This window comes from Mixophyes fleayi, chromosome 5, assembly GCF_038048845.1.
Source record: "Mixophyes fleayi isolate aMixFle1 chromosome 5, aMixFle1.hap1, whole genome shotgun sequence".
Lineage (NCBI taxonomy): Eukaryota > Metazoa > Chordata > Amphibia > Anura > Limnodynastidae > Mixophyes > Mixophyes fleayi.
In genome coordinates, this window is record NC_134406.1 from 266,357,010 (window position 1) to 266,378,838 (window position 21,829).

Below are 21,829 nucleotides of genomic sequence, written 5' to 3' on the forward strand. Positions count from 1 at the left end.
AACGAAAATGAGGAATATACACATCAACAACATGCATGAGGCAAAATATGGGAGGGGAAAAGGTAGGGGGAAGTGGAAGGGAAATCACAATTATTACCAGAAATCAAAGCAATAAAATATAAAAATAACCAATAACAATAAATAAAAACAATAGATAAATAAAATCTGAAGGTAGACTTCCTTTCTAATAAGAATGAGAATGGATACTATTTGGGAAAAAGTAGGTTGCGGAGGGAGGGAGGGGTGGGAAAGTACCTGTGGATTAATAGAAATAAACTTATAAGAAATCCAAGTGGATTAAATGGTATTCAAGGGTGGTTCAGCCCCATAAAAACTGGTCCATGGGTCCATGCACCTTGAAAATTCGAGGGTGAAATATGAAAGGTGGCAGTGATGTGCTCCATATGTTAACTAAATGCTACGGATAGTGGCAGTTAAGGAAGGAGGAGTAAGGTGCTTACAGTTAAAGGCGATTAGACATTTAGCCGCATTTAAGAAATATCTAATCAGTTTTTGAATAGGATGCGGGACATCCAGGATGGGTATAGGTAGGAGGAAATACAGCAGATAATATGGCATTTGGACAGCTGCTATAGATATAATGAGGTCATGAAATTTCTTCCAGTAGCACTTTATTTTGGGACAGGACCACCAAATGTGCAGTAGGGGACTTCGCTGGCTGCATGCTCGCCAACAGCGATCAGAGGAGTTTAACAATATCGCACTTAGACATGTTGGGACCTAAGACCATCTGTAGAAAAGTTAAAAGCAGTATTCTTTTATCCTAATGGAAATTGAGGATTTGGCTAGATTAGTCTTAATTTTGGTCCACTCTTTGTAATCCAAGACCTCCCCTGCATCCCTTTCACATGCCAATTCACGTGGATCTCTTTGAGGTTGGTTATGGAGCAATATTAGTTGACACAGCATTGATATGAGACCCCTTGACGAAGGATTGTTGCGACAGGGAGACTCTATAGGGGAACAATGATCGGCTGGTGGTGAGATTTTAAGAGACCGAAAAAAAATTGAAGGTACTGATAGAATACACTATGAGGGAGCACAAATCTAGTGCTCAGTTCTGAGAATTTTGGAAAGAAGTGCATGGGGGTAAGATCCTAGACAATAAGAATATTAGGCAGAGTCCAGCGGTGGAACGCTTTGTGAGATCGCCCTGGCAAAAACTCTTTGTTATTCTACAGATGATATAAATGGGTGGTACTATTATTATTATTATTATTATTATTATTATTATTATTACTATTATTATCGTAGATTTGTAAGGCGCCCCAGTGCTCCGCTACCGTACAATGGGGAAAACAGTACATACATAAAACAGGGACATACAAGGTAGACTAAATAAATGCAGACATGAAAACAAAGGGTATGGAGGACCCTGCTCATTAAAGAGCTTACATTCTAAGTGTAAGAGGGCACAGCTGAAACAAGAGGAGCAAATGTGACTCAGAGTTGAGATTGGGACATCTGTCAGGGTGTATTAGTGGGAATAGTATTATTGGGGATAAGGTCAAATCTAAAAAGAGATGGGTTATCAAAGAGCGTCTAATGATTTTAAGGCTGTAGGGAAGTCTGATTGAGCGTGGTAGGGAATTCCATAAGTGGGGAGCAGCACGGGAGAAGTCAGTCTTGTAGGCGGGAGTGAGAGGCGGTTACCAGAGATGAGACAAGGTGCAGGTCAGAGGTAGATCTAGGAAGACGAGAGGGAGATTATTTTGATAAGAAATTTGAGATGTATAAGGGTGAGTAATTTGAATTTAATTCTGGAGGACACAGGGAGCCAGTGTAGGGATTTGCAAAGTGGTGCAGCAGATGTGGAGCGGAAGATCAGTTTTGATATCTTGGTATGATCCCATATAGACAGCAAGAATTTTACTTTAGGGATATCATCATCACCATCATCATCATCATCATCATCATCAACAGCTATTTATATAATGCCAGCAAATTCCATAGCATTTTACAATTAGGAACAAACACAATAATAATACTGGTAATAGAGACAGAGAGGTTACAAGAGAGGGATAAGATTCACTTATTTCGTCCGCTGATGAGGTTCAATCCATAATAAGGAATATGGAGGATACAGTTGCAACAAGTCTGATTCTATGTGGGTCCACACTCTCTGATGTGGTGGGATGTGCCAGAGCATGCACTGGGCTAGATGTGTTGCCTGAAAATATTTGAGGAGGTCAGACACTTCCAATCAGCCGCTAGCTTGATATATAAATATCATGCGCATTCGTTTTCTGACTTTCCAGATGAATTTGGAAAGGTATTTCTGCAAATTCTTAAGTATTTGTATGATTTGGGATATGGATAGGAAGTGTTTGCCAGAGGTATAGGTGTCTAGGGATGGCATTCATTTTAGTAGCTACTATGCACCAAAACCAGGGGAAGATGGGTTTGTTCCACTACGCCATATCATATTTTAGAGATTCAATGGGTCTGGGAAAGTTGGCCGCATAGAATTGAGAATACCTAGCGCTTCTAAAGCGCTAAGCTGACCCAACACCCTCTGACATAAAAATACCCTTGCATCGGCAAGCGCAGTAGTGACAGGTGTGCACGGCCCCTCTTCAACATGGTGAGTGGAACACACCTGCCGACGGTACCAGCAGTCCTAGCTATTGGACGGTGGAACAGCCCCTAGAATCTGGATTGAACTGTTTAAATTGAGACAGTTGGGAGATACTTTTTATTGCCACAATCATTGCACATGGTGCTGCGATATCACTGCATCATCATCATCATTTATTTATATAGCGCCAACATATTCCGTAGCACTTTACAATTGGGGACAAACATAGTAAGCTAATAAACAAACTGGGTAAAAATGACAGAGAGGTGAGAAGGCTGCTGCCCTTTACCAACTAGAACTACATTTTGTAAAAATACACAATTTATTTTAATAAAACAGAAGCACATTTCTTGGGCAAATATTTACTTTTTTGCAGATATTATTTAAAAGATGGAATTATCCTTTAAATGTTTAAATGCTATATTGAAAGCAAGCTCTAGATGGCAATGTTTGCTTATGCCATTTTATCTTAGTACAATTTATTGTCCTGTGAGCATGAAACTAAAAAGAATAGCAGACAACGTACTTATCAATATATACTCACTGCATGTTGTGGAAATGCCGGAAACTTTAACTTTTATTATTGTAGAAGCATCATATAACGGTTATTTATGTGCGTTTCTCTTATTCTCCAGCTGCCTCATGAAAGCATCAATTTAAATTTACCAGTGAAAGAATTATTACAATTATTTTGTTCACTAATTGATGAACATGGCCAATTGAAAGCTACAAAGGACATGCATAAGGCAGCCTTTATCAGTGTCAGATTAAGATTTGTGCAGGTCACAGAACAAGTACCTTTGGGGGCCACCTTATCATTGTATTTCATGGGGTTTTGAAATGCTATATTGCAGAAAATGCTTTTTATATGCTTTTTTTTGTGCTGAATGCAAGGCCTAGAATATTGTGACTGCATATATGTTGTGAAACTATAAGTGCCAGCATGCCCTGCCAGCTTTCAGCTGGCTATCTACTGGCAAAGCATGCTGGAGCTTGTAGTTTCATAACACCTGGAGAACTACAGGTTGGCCAGGCCTGTAGTAGCAGACCACAAGCTCTCTGCTATCACCCCCTACTTTTGCAGCCAACTATGTTGTCAATATTTGCTAAGGGGTCAATTAGTTTATGGGGGCCCATGTTGTCTGGGGGCTCTGAGCATGGTATCATGTTTCCTGGGTCTATAATCTGGCTCATAATTGCCTAACTTTGGCAAGTTGTATCCGGGAGAGGGGTGTGTCTAGTGCCCCGGAGCAGGCGGGGCACAGTGAATCATGTCATTTTGGCCCCATCCTTCTCGTTAAATATGCTGTTTTGTAGCAGGGGGCGGGGCCAAAATGACGCGATTCACCACAAATCGCGTCATTTTAGCCACGCAATTGCGGGATGAGGGAGATTTGCCAGCTCTCCCGGGAGTCCATGAGACCGACCCAAATTTCGGGAGTCTCCGGGACATTACAGGAGAGTTGGCAAGTATGATCTGGCTTGATGCTCAAAAATAGGGTGGAAAGGAGGTGTACACAGAATGCCCCCCCCTCTGACACTTTTGTTTGCATAAACTCTGGTAATATAGGAAGCAGAGGCAGGCTGGGTTGGGGGGCAGGGGCACCTGGGGTTCATCCAGTGCTGAAAATATTACACAGTGAATTTAATATTTGGCATCGTTTTGGTTAGTTGTGATGCCAGAGACCCACGGGTCCGGTGCACAATCTGTCTTAGGGCCCTATTGGCATCTCCCTACCATTAATAAGACCTGCCACACACACTAGTGACAGGACACACATTGCATGGTCTTCCTCCACAGGCTCCGTATTTTTCTGGGGGCTCTCCAAGAATGATTTTTCTCCTATTGATTCCTTCCTATTAATCCTTTCTTTTTTGGCAGTGGGGTTTTTTGTCTTTTCATAAATAAAGCCCTTTTGAACACTGCAAACGTATTCAGAAAATTTAAAAATCTGGCGGTTTAACATAACAACAATTTAACTCAGCACATAAAAGATTTTATTTTAAAGACGTTGAGAGCCTGTGGCTGCCGCCCTGGTACTGGATAGATGATGGGTCTGCTTAGCTACGGTCCAGAATAAATATACACGGCATTGTGTGCAGGCTAAAGGGTTAAGGGTGTGAGCGAGGAGACAATTGAGAAAATGAGAATAAAAGACATCAGGCAAGTACAAAACAAACCAAAGAAGGGTAAGTGTCAATGTGTTGGCATACTGCTGCTTTCCGCCCACGTTCATCATCATCATCATCATCATCATTTATTTATATAGCGCTAACTGGAGTTTACAATCTAAATCTCCTAACATACACACACAGACCGAGAGAGACTAAGGGCAATTTAATAGCAGCCGATTAACCTACCAGTAGGTTTTTGGAGTGTGGGAAGAAACCAGAGCACCCGGAGGAAACCCACGCAAACACGGGTTGAACATACAAACTCCACACAGATAAGGCTATGGTTGGAAATCAAACTCATGACTCCAGTGCTGTGAGGCAAAAGTGCTAACCACTAAGCCACCGTGCTGCCCTACATTCTGTGTCTTCCACCACTGGAGAACCTTATATATGGTAATCTTCTGATCGCGTTTGCTGTCTTTTAAACAAACAAAACCTGTTATGTGTTAAGTTAAAATGTTATACTAAAACTTAAAACATTTTAATTTTCAGAATAATTACGATTAGCTTTAAAAAACTGGAAATATAAACCTAATAATTGTAACCAAAACTAAGAAACAAAAAAAAACAAAAAAAAACAAAGCAACTGGGAATCTGTGAATCTATCACAAATTCAAGTGCAAAAGCAAACAGGTTTTAGCACTTAAATTGGACTTTTTGCAGCCGCCTATACTTTTGTATAGGAAACGACTTGGTTATACGTTTGACACTTTTTGTAAGTGAATCCACACAGAAGCTTGAAAAATATGTGAATTGAATTGCGTGAGTTAAAATAAAAATCACATTTTAACGGGTCATTCGCATCCATGAAAACGGTTAATTGAATTAACGCCTGTGAATCCTATTTTTTCAATTTCCTCTGGACTGTTGAGATTTATTATAGGGAAAATCACTAAGGACCTGATTCATTAAGGATCTTAACTTGAGAAACTATTTATTTCAGTCTCCTGGACAAAACCATGTTACAATGCAAGGGGTGCAAATTAGTATTCTGTTTTGCACATAAGTTAAATACTGACTGTTTTTTCATGCAGCACACAAATACTTGATAGCTTATTTGTACACTGAAATTTAAAGTTGATATTTATGTGCTACATGAAAAAACAGTCAGTATTTAACTTATGTGCAAAACAGAATACTAATTTGCACCCCTTGCATTGCAACATGGTTTTGTCCAGGAGACTGAAATAAGAAGTTTCTCAAGTTAAGCTCTTTAATGAATCGGGCCCTAAGACTGCACTGTAACAATAAAATATTTGGAAGAGAATGGGTGCTTCTGTGGGGGTTTTTGAGGTAATCCCTACACCTATAAACAATACAATACAAGGAAAACTCCCTAGCACACCACACTATAACATACTTGCTAACTCTCCCGGAATGTCCGGGAGACTCCCGAATTCCAGGCAGGTCTCCTGGACTCCCGGAAGAGTAGGGCATCCTCCCGCATCTGCCCACTTCCTAGTGAAGTGGGCAGGATTACAGCTGCCATGATGCGATCTTCAGGGAATCTCATCATTTTGGCATTGCCCCCACTGTAAAATGATGCATAAGCATCATTACATCACGGGGCGGGACCAAAATGATGCAATTCATTAAGCCCCGCCCTCTCTGCCCATAAACCCTCCAGGAACTCTCGGTGGGACACTTCAAAAAGTTGCCAAGTATGCACTATAAGCGATATGTTTTATGTTTTAGCAGTTGTTATTGAACGGAGGGAAGTTGTCAGAGGTACAAATAAAATAAAAATAAAAGTTTAATAGGAATTTGCAAAAAATGAATTAAGCATACATATCATCATCATCATCATCATCCCCATTTATTTATATAGCGCCACTAATTCCGCAGCGCTGTACAGAGAACTCATTCACATCAGTCCCTGCCCCATTGGAGCTTACAATCTAAATTCCCTAATATAGACACACACTCACACAGACAGACAGACAGCGAGGGAGAGACTAGGGTCAATTTTGATAGCAGCCAATTAACCTAACAGTATGTTTTTAGAGTGTGGGAGGAAACCGGAGCACCCGGAGGAAACCCACGCAAACACAGGGAGAACATACAAACTCCTCACAGATAAGGCCATGGTTGGGAATCGAACTTATGACCCCAGTGCTGTAAGGCAGAAGTGCTAACCACTAGGCCACTGTGTGATCACATTTGCAGATAGGACAAAGGATATAGGTTAATACAGATTGCTTTGTATGTAACAAATTGCTAATAAAAGCATGTCTTTTGACACCAGTGGGTAAACAAAAAAAGTTCCATTTACAGTGCTGCACAGGACCTCTCAAAATCTGGTCACTATAATGGCTAGAAAATTAATAAACATATGCTGGTATATGCTGAACACTGCAGCCACATGCTGGGTACCAGAAGTGGGCATCATTAATGGGCACCAGAGGTGGGCATAAATGTTGGGTACCAGTGGTAGGTGGTTTTGTTGGGTACGAGAAGTGTGCAGTGTTTCTGAGCACCAGAGGTGGGCAGAGTTGCTGAGCCGCAGACCTGGGCATCATTGATGGGCACCAGAAGTGGGCTTAGTTGCTGGACACCAGAGCTGGGTTCAGTTACTGGGCATCAGAGGTGGGCAGAAGTTAGGGGGTAATCTTAACACTCATTTCGTGTTTTCATTTTGCCATTGGTGCCCCCATTTTAGGAGACAGCCACTGGCTTGGAGAAGCAGCAACCAGCAGCTTCTTACCTGTGCAACTGGTGACTGCCCACTTCTCCATGTCAGTGATTCTAGCACAAAGGAGAAGAACTATGCTATAACCAAACACACCCTACTTTTTTTCTCACAAGTCATCTCGCATTGCATTTGTAAATTCTAATTCTGCAGAATATATAGTTTACAAATAGAGCTAGGACCACAATGGCAGTTTTGAAAATGTTCCTCCTCTATACTGGTTTCATAAAATTGAATTTATTCTTAATGTAGGTTCCATATCTTGAGGTCTATCATAGTCTAGTGTGTTCTTAAGATCACCCATCCCCGTTGCTCTGTTCTGCCGGTCTACATGTCACAAGAGTTGCGCATTCCGCATAGCGGCCCGATATATTTTTGTGCATGTCTAGCAAATACTTGACTTACTGTCACGTTGCCATTTGGAGCCTAATGCTTTGTAATTGACCAATCTAATGCAAGTTGTATTGCAGCATACAGCACATCATGTGTTAGGCTGTTATTCTGTTTATGTAGTCAAAAGGCTGACAGTTTATATTGTTCACAATAATCTACTTTAGATATTTTGTGTATCTAGGAGTGTGTAGCTAAAAATGAAGATGCTATTACAAAGAGACGCGTTTCTACAATACAAAGATTCACTACTGAATGAAAGATGCATAATTGCAGAGAATCAACAGCTAATGTGTTACCTACACCAATAAGGGGTCTGCCAGGTCCTTATTGATCTACAATAACACAATCCAATACCCTTGAAAAGTCAACGGCACGGCTGCAAAATGTTTGGCTTGTGGTTTGTTTGTTGATTTTCCTTAAGTAACACATGAAATAGGTTATGACTCTGTACTATTTCGGTTCCTTCCGCACTGCACACACAATCATTTCGTTGAGATGATAATGAGTCACATGTGTCTGATTTAAAAAAACTTTGAATGCCTGGAGATTAATTTATTAGGTAAATTTAATGCATCTCTGGTTAAGTACAGGAAAAAGGTACAATTATTAAATATTTTAGAGTTCCTCTTATTGGTCTGAAGATACGTGGGTCTTTGCTAATGTCAACGAAATCCCAATAAATCGATGGAAAAGTACACAATAGTTTGAAAGAGACATATGATGGAGAAATAAATGACAATAATTTGTTTGTTTGTTGTTTTGATTGCAGTCATTAAGAGAATAAAAAGTCACATCAATTCCCACATTAACCTCTATTTATTTATACACTCTTAAAAATCTTTAACCTGCATAGAATCTTTTATCAACCATCTTAATTAGAGATCTTCACTGACCCCCGTGTTCTGGTTTTGGTTTTGGATCTGTATTAACTTCGTGTTTTGGTTTTGGTTTTGGCAAAACCGCCCTTTCGTGTTTTGGTTTTGGTTTTGGTTAAGCATCCCGATTTTTTCTAAAATCACGATTTTTCACATCTTTTTTACATCAAATCACATATTTTTGCTTTTTTTCCCCCCTACATTATTATTAACCTCAATAACACTAATTTCAAGTCATTTGCAGTCAATTTTGACCACCTCACAGGTCACAATATTATTAATAATATTATTTTCATACACTTTCAAACAAAGACTGCAGATTTAGAAGCCCAAACCTGCCAGACCAATTATTTGTATTTCAGCAATGACAATTAGCAATGGAGCAATGGAGCTCTCCTCTTTGTATGTTACCTATATAACACAGTGCAATGTGACTGCAGATTTAGAAGTGTCAGGCCGTAGGCCTTCTGAGGGCTACAATGAAGCAGAACACTAACCGGTATTAGCACTACTGAACTAGCAGGTGCGGAGTCTAATGTACCCCTGGTATTCGCCATGGACCCCCGCAAGGAGGTTTGGACTTTGCTGCACAGGGCACGCAGGTCGCGGTCCTTCTAGCCAGTTGCCAGTGTAATATAGAAGGGTCAGACGGTCCGGGTCAAGCCAGTCGGGAATGCAATGTACTAGGGAGAATCCAGAGGAATAGTCAACAAGCCGAGGTCGAAGGAACAATATGGGTCACACAGATGAAGGAATGGTCGCCAAGCCGGGTCACAATGAGATAGCAGGAACACTGGGAGCACAATCAGGGAAAAGGAGCAGGAGAACCAGGAACACTAGGTATGGAACCTGTTACTCTGGCACCCTAATGGCACCAGAGGCAGGTTTAAATAGGGACAAATTGCCTCTGATTGAGGGAGGCCAGGAGGCGGCACGCAGGGAAGGAAGGAGCCCGTTAAGCAACGGGACGGAGGCAGGGCGCATGCGCCCAACAGGAGAGAACTGCCAGAAGTAGCAGCGCTTCTCTTGCAGGGCAACAGAGTGCTCCGGCCAGAAAACAGGCGTTCGTCCCTGTCTGACAGGAGATCAGCAGGGATGGCGCCTGACAAGAAGACAAAGCCTGCCCAACCTATTATTTCTATTTCAGCAATGACAATTAGCAATGGAGCAATGGAGCTCTCCTGAATGTCACTGGAGACTTTGAAGAACACTGCTACCCCTCCTCTTTCTTTTCTACCTATGACGCTGCCTAACTGCACTAGAGACTGCCAAGAACTGTGCTACCCCTTCTGTGTCCCTCTGTGAAATGGCGCTTAATTGCAGTGGAGGGTGGTACTTATAGACTCCAAAACTCGTGAGATCCGAGATCCGACGGCGTAACGGTGACGTTTTATCTCTTTTTCAATTCCGAGGGCGCGCGAAAGAGCCACAGATCTGCTAAGTTCTGGTGTGTTCGTTTTTCGGGGAATCGAGCCTGAGCATCACTAATCTTAATAGATAGTCTGATATCTCAATGCAAAACCGCAACATAAATTACACTAAATGTACAGATCAAATGAACATTTAAGTTACAGTTCTTTTGTTAGTGATATGCACAAAATGTTTAGTCTCTCCTTCTTCCAACACAGTTATTTTATGTATAAATTCAGTTTGTTCAATGAAATTGGAACCAGTTAATAAGGCTGCTGGCTTGGTCTCTGAACATCTCCCATTATTTGACAGCTTGTGTCTTCCGGCTAAATTTAGCTGGACAATACCGACCTTTTCCAAAAGGCAACTTACACCAACAGTCTTTCAATGATTTGCAACAAAACAAGCCTATATATAAACTGTGTGGTGTTTCAGCAATGACTTGAGAGTAAATTAACAGTGACTGTTTCTTTCAAAGTTTGTAACTTACAGTTTGCAGAGATCATTGGACTTACATACTGACAGGTTTCAACCATTATTAGAAGCTCTTTAAACACTTTTTTCCTGTGGAGCAGCTTTTTCAGATCCGTTCGTATAGATCAAAAGTTTTCCATATCTGCAGCAGACATGCTATGTATGATATTATAAGAAGTGCAATTCTTCTACCAAGCAGTTATTGATATAACTCTGAGTTTTCAGTTACTAGTTCATGCACAGAAAGAACAGTATCCAAAAAATTAAAGATGTTAAATAAGTTCGAATAACCTACGCGTTTCTCCACTTGGTACTCTGTGGGGATAATGTGTATTTAGCTCAGCCGTTATTTATATTATCAATCACCAATGAGTATTAATTAAAACACACCTGTTGGCTCTACACCGTTTACTAGAAACAACACTTTGGATTCTAAATAAAAAGAGATCCAAAAACTTTTGAACTAATGTGGATGGTGGTAAACTCAAATAAAAATATAATCCCATAAAAACTCTGTGTTGTCATTATCTATTTATTAACGAGTTATCAAAAATTAATCTTTTCACTAGGTAGAAACAAATTATTAAAAACATCAATCCATTTATGCTCTGTACTCTGTGGTAACTGCTATGTTTGTTACATATTCTTTTACTAAAAACTTAATAAAAACCTTTTGAGATAAAAAAAAAAACATCAATTCATTTAACCCTGTACACAAATATTTCCAGATTTGAACTCACATCCTATTCATAAATAACCCACAGCTTTCCTGTGTTGCTGAAACCTTATTTTTATACTTGACTTTGTGGCTGATTTCCTTGATTAAATAAAAAACAATAATCCATTCAATACCTCATCATGTATCATCCTGGATACTAACTCATGACCTATTGGGAAGGCGCTCACATCTCTACCCCTACACTACAGCCATTCAAAGCAATTAGAGCATCTTTCTTATGCTTTATCTTTATGACTAAGTCTTCCACTTATATCCAATTCAATTGCTTCATTGAGGCCTCTAAGATATAGAGGCCACAATGAATGAACCCCAAAGGTCTCTCTTTTACACAATTTGCCAAACCTATCACCACCTCTCTGGGTGGCTTTAATATGCGCAATACCCGTGATTTTAATGTTATCAACATCGCCCCCATGCTTTAATGTGATGTGTCTAGATAAACTATGTGCCCTATTATTTTGAAAAATGTTCCAGAAATTTAATATTTAAAGATCTGGGGCGTGACTCATTAAGGATCTTAAATGAAGAGGATCCTTATTTCAGTCTCCTGGACAAAACCATGTTAAATGCAAGGGGTGCAAATGAGTGTTCTGTTTTGCACATAAGTTAAATACTGACTGTTTTTTCATGTAACACACAAATATCAACTTTAAATTTCAGTGTACAAATAAGCTATCAAGTATTTGTGTGCTAGATGAAAAAACAGTCAGTATTTAACTTATGTGCAAAACAGAATACTAATTTGCACCCCTTGCATTTAACATGGTTTTGTCCAGGAGACTGAAATAAGGATCCTTTTCATTTAAGATCCTTAATGATTCAGGCCCCTGGTCGTGTGACCCACATATTGTAGGCCACATATACATTCAATCACATATATCACATATATGGATTTGCAGTTATTTAACCTTTAATTTAAATTTTTCTTTCGACACAAATGATTCAAATTATTTTCTTTTGTTATTTGCAAATTTACATGTGATACAATTATTTTTGTTACAACAAAAAAAAACATTTGGTTTCTCGGGTAACAATATAATTCTTTTATAATTTTGAAAATACTTTGTACCAGGTTATTTCTCAAGGTAGCGCCTCTTCTAAATAATATTTTGTGTGTTTCTGTACCAGTGGTTTAACAACCGCAACATATCCTAAAATGTATGAAACTGAATATTTGTTAAATTGGATAATGAATCCTAACATGTTTTCCCTATCGTTTTCCCATCCTTTGTATTTGATGATAATGCCATGCTTCTTTCTTCTTCCAGTCCTGCAAAAGTATGCCTTTATATATTTTGGCAACTTCAGCAAAGGCTTTCCTTATAATATGGTCTGGGTTGCCTTGTTCCTTAAATGCTCCCAAAAGATCTTTTGTTTGTTTTCTAAACACTGCCTCTTCTGTGCAGTTTCTCCAAAGTCTCAGCAATTGTCCTCTGGATATGTTTTCTTTCCATGACTTAAGATGACATTATAATTTAGGAACTTATTACTATCAATTTTTTTAAAAAAAATCATTGTAAATATTTGGTTATGTTTGAGGAAGCTATGGAAGCAAAACTTTTTGTGCTTGTGAATTTTAAACCATAAAAATTCTTATTAAATTGTATTATTAATATTAAATAATAATAATAATAATAATAATAATAATAATAATAATAGTAATAATAATAATTTAATCTTATTAAATCGTATTATTCAAATAGTCTGCAAAGCTATCCAAAGAAGAAAAATCCCGATCACAAACGAAAAACGAATCTATGTATGTATCTGTCATAAAAGAATGGCCCCAAAGGGGTAATCAGTTTCAAACCGCCACATATATAAATTGTCAAAACTCAGAGCGAACCTAGTGCCCATGACAGTCCCGTGTACCTACAAATAATAACTACCGTCAAAATAAAAATTATTATGTGAAAGAATAAATGCAATTGAATCTAGTATAAACTCAATTTCTGACCTCCTTAATACCCCCATCAGGGGGAATGTTTGTATACAATGATTCAACATCACAACCTCAAATAGTAGTATACTGAACTTAATATGTACTTATATAGAAGCCAGCATGTAAAAACAAAAAAACATTTGTTTGCAATAGCATACTTAAAAACATTACATTAAAATACTTTCACTCAATCTAATTACACACACTGACTCACACTCCTCTCTCAAACACACACATTTCATATACACACTGACCACACTCCCCTCTCAAAAGCAGACATTTCATTTAAACACTGGCCACACTCCCCTTCTCAAACACATACATTTCATATACACACTGACCATACTCCCCTCTCAAACGCACACATTTTATATACACACTGAGCACACTCCCTCTCTCCTACACACATATTTGATATTCACACTGGCCACGTCCCTCATCCATACACACATTTCATATACACACTGACCACACTCTCTCATACACACAGATTTCATATACACACTGACCACACTCTCTCATACACTCATACTGACTTACACGCCCTCTCTTACACACACACACTGACTCATACTCTCTTATACACAAAAACATTGAAACACAGACTTCATTACACTTACCTGTTCCTGTTGTGCTGCCTCTCTGTTCCTCTGTGGCTTAAGACAGTGTTGGTAGGGGGCATGCCTATACTCTTATTGGCTAAGTGACTGTGTCACTCAGCCAACCGGAGCACAGTACAGACTGCTGAGGAGCCCTTGTCTGAGCAAGGAACTGCTCTATACTACAGAGCAGCTGCTCCTCCATTTCCCCCACTTGGGCTCATCTGCATGTCATAGGCCTGCCCCTACAGAAAGGGGGGAGACCATCAGGTAGTGGGGCCCACTGGGGATTTCCCCGGTATCCCAATGGCCACTATGACAATCTATAGCCATAGCATACTTTCACCCAGATTCAAATGGAAACTTTCTTGAGATCCATGAGTTTTTTTAAAAATTCAAGTTGTGTTCACTTTGCGTTCGAAGATGAATAAGCTCCATGTGTCTAAGATTCTTTTCAGTGGGTCCATGTAGTAAATAGAGCCTCATGTTGCCGATGAAAAATCTCTATATCTCTACATTCTTTGTCTCTGGCTTCTAGTGTGTGACATTATTTTGCACACAGGGGTTGTGTCTATACCAAGGCAGACTGAAGAATATTTATTAAACAGCAGGTTTAGGTTTAGGTGGAGGTAAAATTAAAGTGCAAATCCTATTAAAAAATGAATTTACTATTTTCTTCTAATTTTATCCCTTTTCATAGTCTTTACAGTATATTATAATTATTATAGTTTTAACTGTGAATTAATCCTTACCTATCTACCATATTCAGCAATAACCAAAAACACTTGCGGCCACAAGGTGCCGCTCAGATTTTCCTGTCTCAATATAACATGTTACGGTACAGTACTTTACTATAGTGTGCGATCAGATATAGGGACATCTGGGCAGCAAGTTGGCGTGGCAAGGGTTCAGATCTTTTTTAATATTTGTTTAGCAAAGGTGAGCCGGTCATCCTGCACTCTTACCTGGCAATGATTGGGGCACAATTCATTCTATAACTATAAAGGCTATGGGGGAGGGAGATAATGAGGCGTTAATGGGAGTTACCCTTTAATCATTCATGCAAAATGTTAATCCTCTTCTGAAAAGTAAATTATTGGGTTTTGCCTTGTTGGTAGAATGTTAATGATTAAAGTCACAATATGTCTCTTTTATAGTATACACTATTTCTGCAGGTGTGCACTTTGGGTGGTTTCTAGGTACCCAGAAACTTATTTACTTATTAGCAGGCTGGTCCCTCCCTTGGGAACTTCAACTTTACTACTGCAGGTCTACAGGTCAGTTCCGCCCTTGACCTTCTCCACTTCAACCCGTCACCCTATCTCCTGCACTGTCACCCTAACACATATGGTAAGCACACCGCATGACATAGTGAAGTCCCATGTGTGCAGGAAACAGGAGAGGCAGACAGAAGAGTCTGCCTCTGAAATCTAGAGATCCGACTAGTAGAAGGTAAGTGTAGGGGGAGGGCTTTTACTGTAATGGGGGGGGGAGAGTGGGTATTCATTTAATGTTGAGGGTAGGCGCTAATCATTTTATAGTGGGTGGGTAATATTAATTTATTGGTGGGGCAATTTATTTGCAGTTACAAGTGGGGTCAAAATAGTGACAATTAATTTAATGTGGGATGATGGCATTATTTAATTAATTCTGGGATGATTTGGGTGTCATTAATTGAATGTGGGGCTGAGTTTGCAGAGAAGGATGACTATTTATCAATTGTAACTATTAATCATTTAATGTTGGAGCAGTTTGGGGGAGAAATTGTTTTAATTATTAAATGTGAATACTTATTATTAAATATTGGGGCTGTTTGGGGGGGAAAAAGTAATTTATTAAATGTGAGTATCATTCATTTAATGTCAGGGCATGTTGAGGAGGGGATGTATTAAATGTGGATGCTGTTAATTTAATATCAGTGCTATTGTTTCAGGTAGCGAGGCCTAAATGATTAAACATAGGAGCTATTAAGTTGACGTTGGAGCTGGATGGGGGGAGGGAGGACCAAATTGTTCATTCATTGCTAGACTTTCCATATTTCATGTACCTATCCTTTCCAAACAGGACCCCAAAATTCCAGGAACCAGACAAGCTGCAGCTGAGCAATTTTGTGTGACTGTCCCACTCAGCAAAGAATTTTTCCCAGTTGCAGGAATACCTGGGAGGTATGTCCCGCTTCACACTGTTCTGCTCATTTAAGACAAGCAACATGCAATAGGGAAAGCAGCTCATCCTTAATAATCAGCACAGTGTGAAGCAGGACATACCTCCCAACTATCCTTGCATTTGGGAAAAAGTCTTTGCTGAGTGGGACAGTCACACAAAATTGGGACTGGCCCATCGGAATAAGCACAGTTGGCTTTGACTTGACAATACCCGTGTATTTGAAGGGAATGGTATTAGCTGGAGAGCAGCCTAGTACTGTCTCAAATGATAGCTACACCCCTTGCATACACCCAAGTGGTGTGGAAACCCCCCTTTAAGAAATCCTGCATTTGCCCCTGTATTTCAAGAAAAATGTTTATGGAAGTTTCTGTAAAGCATGTGATGAACGCCAATTTGTTTGGCACCATAGGCTGCAGAACAATCTACATGCCCCTGAATGCAGTATAGTATATTCGGTAATGCCATAATGACTAAAGGCAACCTCTCACTGCCCCAGAAAAACACGTAGGGGGCAATTTAATTATCCATGAAGTGTCTCCGGAATGTCCGGAGATTTCCGTAAAATCTACGCTCATTTTTCCTCGCAAGATTTTTGGCGTAATTGCCGCTAACCTGCGTGGTTGCGATGTCAGTATGCCACGAGGCCAGCAATAGAATTCTCCCCTCAATGCAAAATTTGGCAAGCCTATATCAATCCTAACTTTAAACTAAACTATTGTGCTGCCCTTCATCTCCCTGCACACCATTACAAAAAACATTTAATATGGGCAGCAATGCTAATACTGCATATCATGGTCAAATTTTATTGCTTTAAAAAAAAGAATCTTACTAGTTTAAGGTGCTTCCCAATGCAATACAAAGTCATTCACTTCACACAAAAGGAGTAGCATAAATATAATAATAATTTAAGTAAAGTGAAGGTAAGTTGCATCGCTTAAGAAGATATAATTCTGTAGAGTACTTAAATAATTATGACTTGAAGCACAGAATGCTGAACTAATTAAAACCTAAAAGCAGCCGTCAGCATTTGGACAATAATTCACACAATGCAGATACTTAAATTAAAACTTCTCTTTCTCTTCCTGTAGCATAGCTGGGACATTCGGGAGTTTACATTTAGTTCTATAATGATAAAAGCTTGGAGAGAGGTGGATGAAAGGAGGTAGACGTGGGAGGGGATTGAGGTGCCAAGTCTTTTGTTTTAACTGTATCTGGCAACGTACGTTGTGATATTATAGGGGATACCAGACAATCTGCCTAATATTGCGGCATGGGAGTGAACGGACCAACATTGGGCCTGAGCGACCATATTCTGACCACACTAACAGGTCTTTCTAAGTTAAAAGTATTCTATGGAAATAAAAGAAAAAAAGATAAAAAGTACAAAATATAGTGTACCATAAGCAGAGAATTAATAAACCTACTGCCCATTACATACAATGATCCTGAGGTTAAGAAACTGACTTTGTATAAAATGTAATCAGACTATCCAGATACAGTGCATAACTGTTAATATATATGCATTTATATATATATATATATATATATATATATATATATATATATATATATATATATATATATATATACACGCAGGAATTAATAAAATTATATATAATCCAGATAATGATAGGATAAGCCCCAAGGACAAAAAAATCATCAATACAAATTAATATATACAGCACCTATAAAAGTACGGCCATATATTTTTGCCTGTTTGTCAATGTATAGATTTATGTTTACTGACAGTATTTTTTATTATTTTGTTAGCGCGCCTGATTGGGTTTTTTTTCTTTCACAAAGTAGCATCACTTCTACACTTATTAGCTAAGATGCACCATTCGCTGCAATAAACCCTGCTCCATAGGTAAATGCACGAATAATATGCTTTATTAATGTGACTTATTGCTTTTTCCCCCAATAGAACAAAAGTACATGAAGAGAGTGTTAAGAATAGCTACATTAAAATGTCTAAGGCACAGTTAGTTTTAATGTGTTATTACTCATTTTCCCAGCACATATGTGTGAAGGAAGCCCAATAGTCAAGGACCAAATATTCCAACACTCAGCAGCATGCAGGGAGCAACTTCAGATTAATTTTCTGAATAACCAGAGCAGTTCTGGCATTTAAGAAAGGTCAACACCTCAATATTTTTTTATTGATTTTCAATAAAAAAAATTATTACCTTGATGACCTAAAACACTAGGGGCCCATATTTGCTAAAGACATGAAACTATGTTTGGGCATTGATCTCTTCACTGTACGAAGGACATAAGGTTCCATGGCAGGCAACCTTATTCATATAGGGAAAGTGAGGGTTAAATCATAAAGAGAGTGCAGAAATACTAAATGTGTTTACTTTGGAATAAAGGCGCCATAGAGGTGACCTAATTAATATGCAGAAATACATTCCAAGTCAATACAAAGATTTGTTTAGTGAACTTTTCATCTCAAAGACCCCACAGACAGTAAGGAGTCATAGAAGAGAGAAGGTTTCACCATCAGCATGGGCGCGTGGCTGCTTCAGATTGGGGTGTGCCACATCTCCCGGGAGCACTAAAGCCAACCATATCCCTCAACCCTAAAAAAAACCCTTTATTATCCCAGCATCAAGAATCCAGGCAATGTCCTTACAGTCCCAGCTGTCAGGACAGGAGTCCTGGCTGTTGGGATAGCGCATACTTGGCCACTCTCCCAGAATATACAGGAGACTCCCGAATTCCAGGTAGGTCTCCCAGACTCCAGGTAGAGCAGGGCACTCTCCCGCATCCTACCTACTGCCTAGAGAAGTGGGCAGGATGGGTCTTCCATGACGCAATTCCCAGTGAATTGCATGATTTTGCTCCCACTTTCACGCCATTTCGCCTCCCTCTTCTGCCCCCACTCTTCCTCTGGGGGGGGGGGTGAGTTCGATTCCCGACCATGGCCTTATCTGTGTGGGGTTTGTATGTTCTCTCTGTGTTTGCGTGGGTTTCCTCCGGGTGCTCCGGTTTCCTCCCACACTCCAAAAACATACTGGTAGGTTAATTGGCTGCTATTTAAATTGACCCTAGTCTCTCTGTCTGTCTGTCTGCCAGTCTGTGTGAGTGTGTGTCTAAATTAGGGAATTTAGATTGTAAGCGCTAATGGGGCAGGGACTGCTGTGAATGAGTTCTCTGTACAGCGCTGAAGAATTAGTGGTGCTATATAAATAGATGATGATGATGGAAGATCTGCTATGTAATATTGTACAGTATATCTGATACAATATATAGGTTTTTATTTTCAGTGTAGTTCCACATTCTACGTTTTTATAAACCACTGGTTACAGCAGTTGTACTGCACGGTCATTACTGCTGTAATATTAATATTTTACTGAAATTCATTATGGATTTGTGTTTATTATACAGTACTCGTGCTGTACCTCTAAGCATAGCCTTCAGCTTCATCTTTCATGCTAGCGCATGACTGTAACCATGTGTAGTATGTTTGCTGGCCACAGTGTATTATGTTTCTGAGTATGTTCAGATTTCCTGTTATCTGATCTGATTACACTGCTCTTATGATGCAGGAGGAGTATTCAAGATAAGGATCTTTTCCCTGCTTACACCAACAGGCATCACAGTGAGATATCGAGACATCAGCCAGAAATACTGGACGCTTTATTTAGAGGAATCCTTCCATCCACTATAGCATCTATTTTATAGTGTAAAATGCAGATGTAGCTATAGTTATCCCAAAGTGACATTTCAGGCTAACCAAAATATTTAATTTTGTTAATCTGTAATATTAGAGTATGATGGCTCAAAAACTAAAATAAATACATATTGGGATAATTCTTGCTGCATCTATCAGTTATGTGAACCAGTACAAAACAATTTCCGTTTGGGACAACGTTGGCTCCACCTGTTCACTAAAATGATCTATTTTACAAATAAAGGGCCTGATTCATTGAGGAAAGTAAAGCAAAATAGGAGTAAGTTTGCACCTTGGCAAAACCATTATACAATGCAAGGGGTGCAAATTAGTTTATTATATAAGTTAAATACTGGCTGTTTTTTTCATCTAACACACAAATACTTGATAGCTTTATTTTTATACTGAAATATAAAATTGATCTAGGACATGTCCCACCCCAACTATAATTCTGCCATCACATTTTAAATTTACCTCCCCCTCCAATACAACATGGTTTTGCCAAAGTGCAAAGTTACTCCTTTTTTTTTTTCTCTACTTTCCCTAATTAATCAGGTCCTCTCTGATCACTTGTTGCCAGGGTCGGTGAACCATAGCAAACAGAAGGCACAATTCAAACATAAGGGTGGTATTATTTCAAGCTTGGTAAATAAGAATTTTTTTTTTAAAGAAAGTCAATTATCAAACCTTTCTAAATCCTAAAAACACTTCTAAAGCTAATTTAAACTTTGATGGGCTCACCTTTAAAAAAAAATATGCAATTAACAACAATGCAACTATCATTTGATCCTGTTTGTCGGTCTGCTTGCCAAGTATGTTTCTGCATATCGAGTGTGCTTTTAAATTAAGTTAGGGTTACCCACCGAGTGTATGGTTTTGTGGCTCCTTAATGTCACACTTATACATCTCCTTTCATGCCGTGTGACCTGCTGTTTTTAATTTAGATTAAGATAATCAAAACTAATTTATTGAGGAGCGTTTAGCGTTGAGACAGAAAGTTAAATTGATTTTTAAGCTTATTGCCCTGTTCTATAAGTGTTTCATTTTTTTATTAGGAGCTTAATTTAACACAATTATTGCTTTTCAAAGTTGATAATGTGAGAGATCTACAGAGCCCAGCGTCTCTTTCATCTTTGTCCGTCCTAAATAGCACATTAAATTCATTTTGCCTTGAAGGTCTTAACCGAGGGGCATTTTTATTCCCAAATACCTTAAGAAAGACATTTGTTCTGAATAGCTAAATCATCCCAATTATATCAACGTAAATATTTAATGCAAGGAATTTTACATATGCAACCATTTTTACTTGATGATACAACACATTAATTATGTAGAAAATGTAAGATAAATATAAAGTACATACACAATTTATGTCAGATTATTCTTTTCTTTCTTGTTTTAGAATATACAGAAAAGGAACACAGGGGACTTCTCATAGAAACTCCAAATCCGTCGATATCTACTGAAATATTTATATAAGAGGATGGCAAAATGTAATGCTCTAGATATTTTTAATGATCCTTGTAACTGAAAACTACATTTTATGCATGTGTCTGTATCTTAGATATATACAGTATATTTTTATTTCACCGTTGATTAATACAAATTGCATGCTTAATATGCTATTGCAGGCGTCTGTGATTTGTAACGACTCAAAGAAAGTGAAGTCTTTTAAAGGAAAATATACTTTAATAATAAAACAAATATTAACTTTATTTTACTTTTGAAAAAACTTCTGCATTTATATTGCTATTAGTATAATATTACCCTATGCAAGTAAAACAATGACTCACAAGGAGGCCTTATGGTACCAAAAACCTCACAAAGTATGATAGAGACTGTAGCATCGCCAGACATTCGGGGGTTATATTTATCAAACTTTCTAAAAAGGAAAAATAGCAACCAATCAGAATCTTGAATGTACTAGATACAAGATAACTAGTATGTGATTGGCTGCTATGGGCAACACCTTCCCTTTCCTTATTTAGAAGGTTTGATAAATCTACCCATAGGACTTAATGGATGGGGACGTTAAGGTGGTTAAAATGTAAAATAAAATAGAATGGAGGACGATTGAACAGACCAGAGGTTT

The 21,829-nt window shown here is 38.7% G+C and overlaps 1 protein-coding gene across 1 annotated transcript in view; it reads left to right on the forward strand.

Moving 5' to 3' along the window:
• Window positions 1–21,283, forward strand: part of LOC142157900 (putative methyltransferase DDB_G0268948) — an 89,603-nt gene extending 68,320 nt beyond the window's left edge. Inside the window, exon 8 of the mRNA XM_075211416.1 lies at window positions 21,140–21,283. Within this exon, the coding sequence (XP_075067517.1) occupies window positions 21,140–21,141 (2 nt within the window). The 3' untranslated portion in view covers window positions 21,142–21,283. The remainder of the gene's footprint in view (window positions 1–21,139) is intronic.
• The last annotated feature ends 546 nt before the right edge of the window (window positions 21,284–21,829 follow it).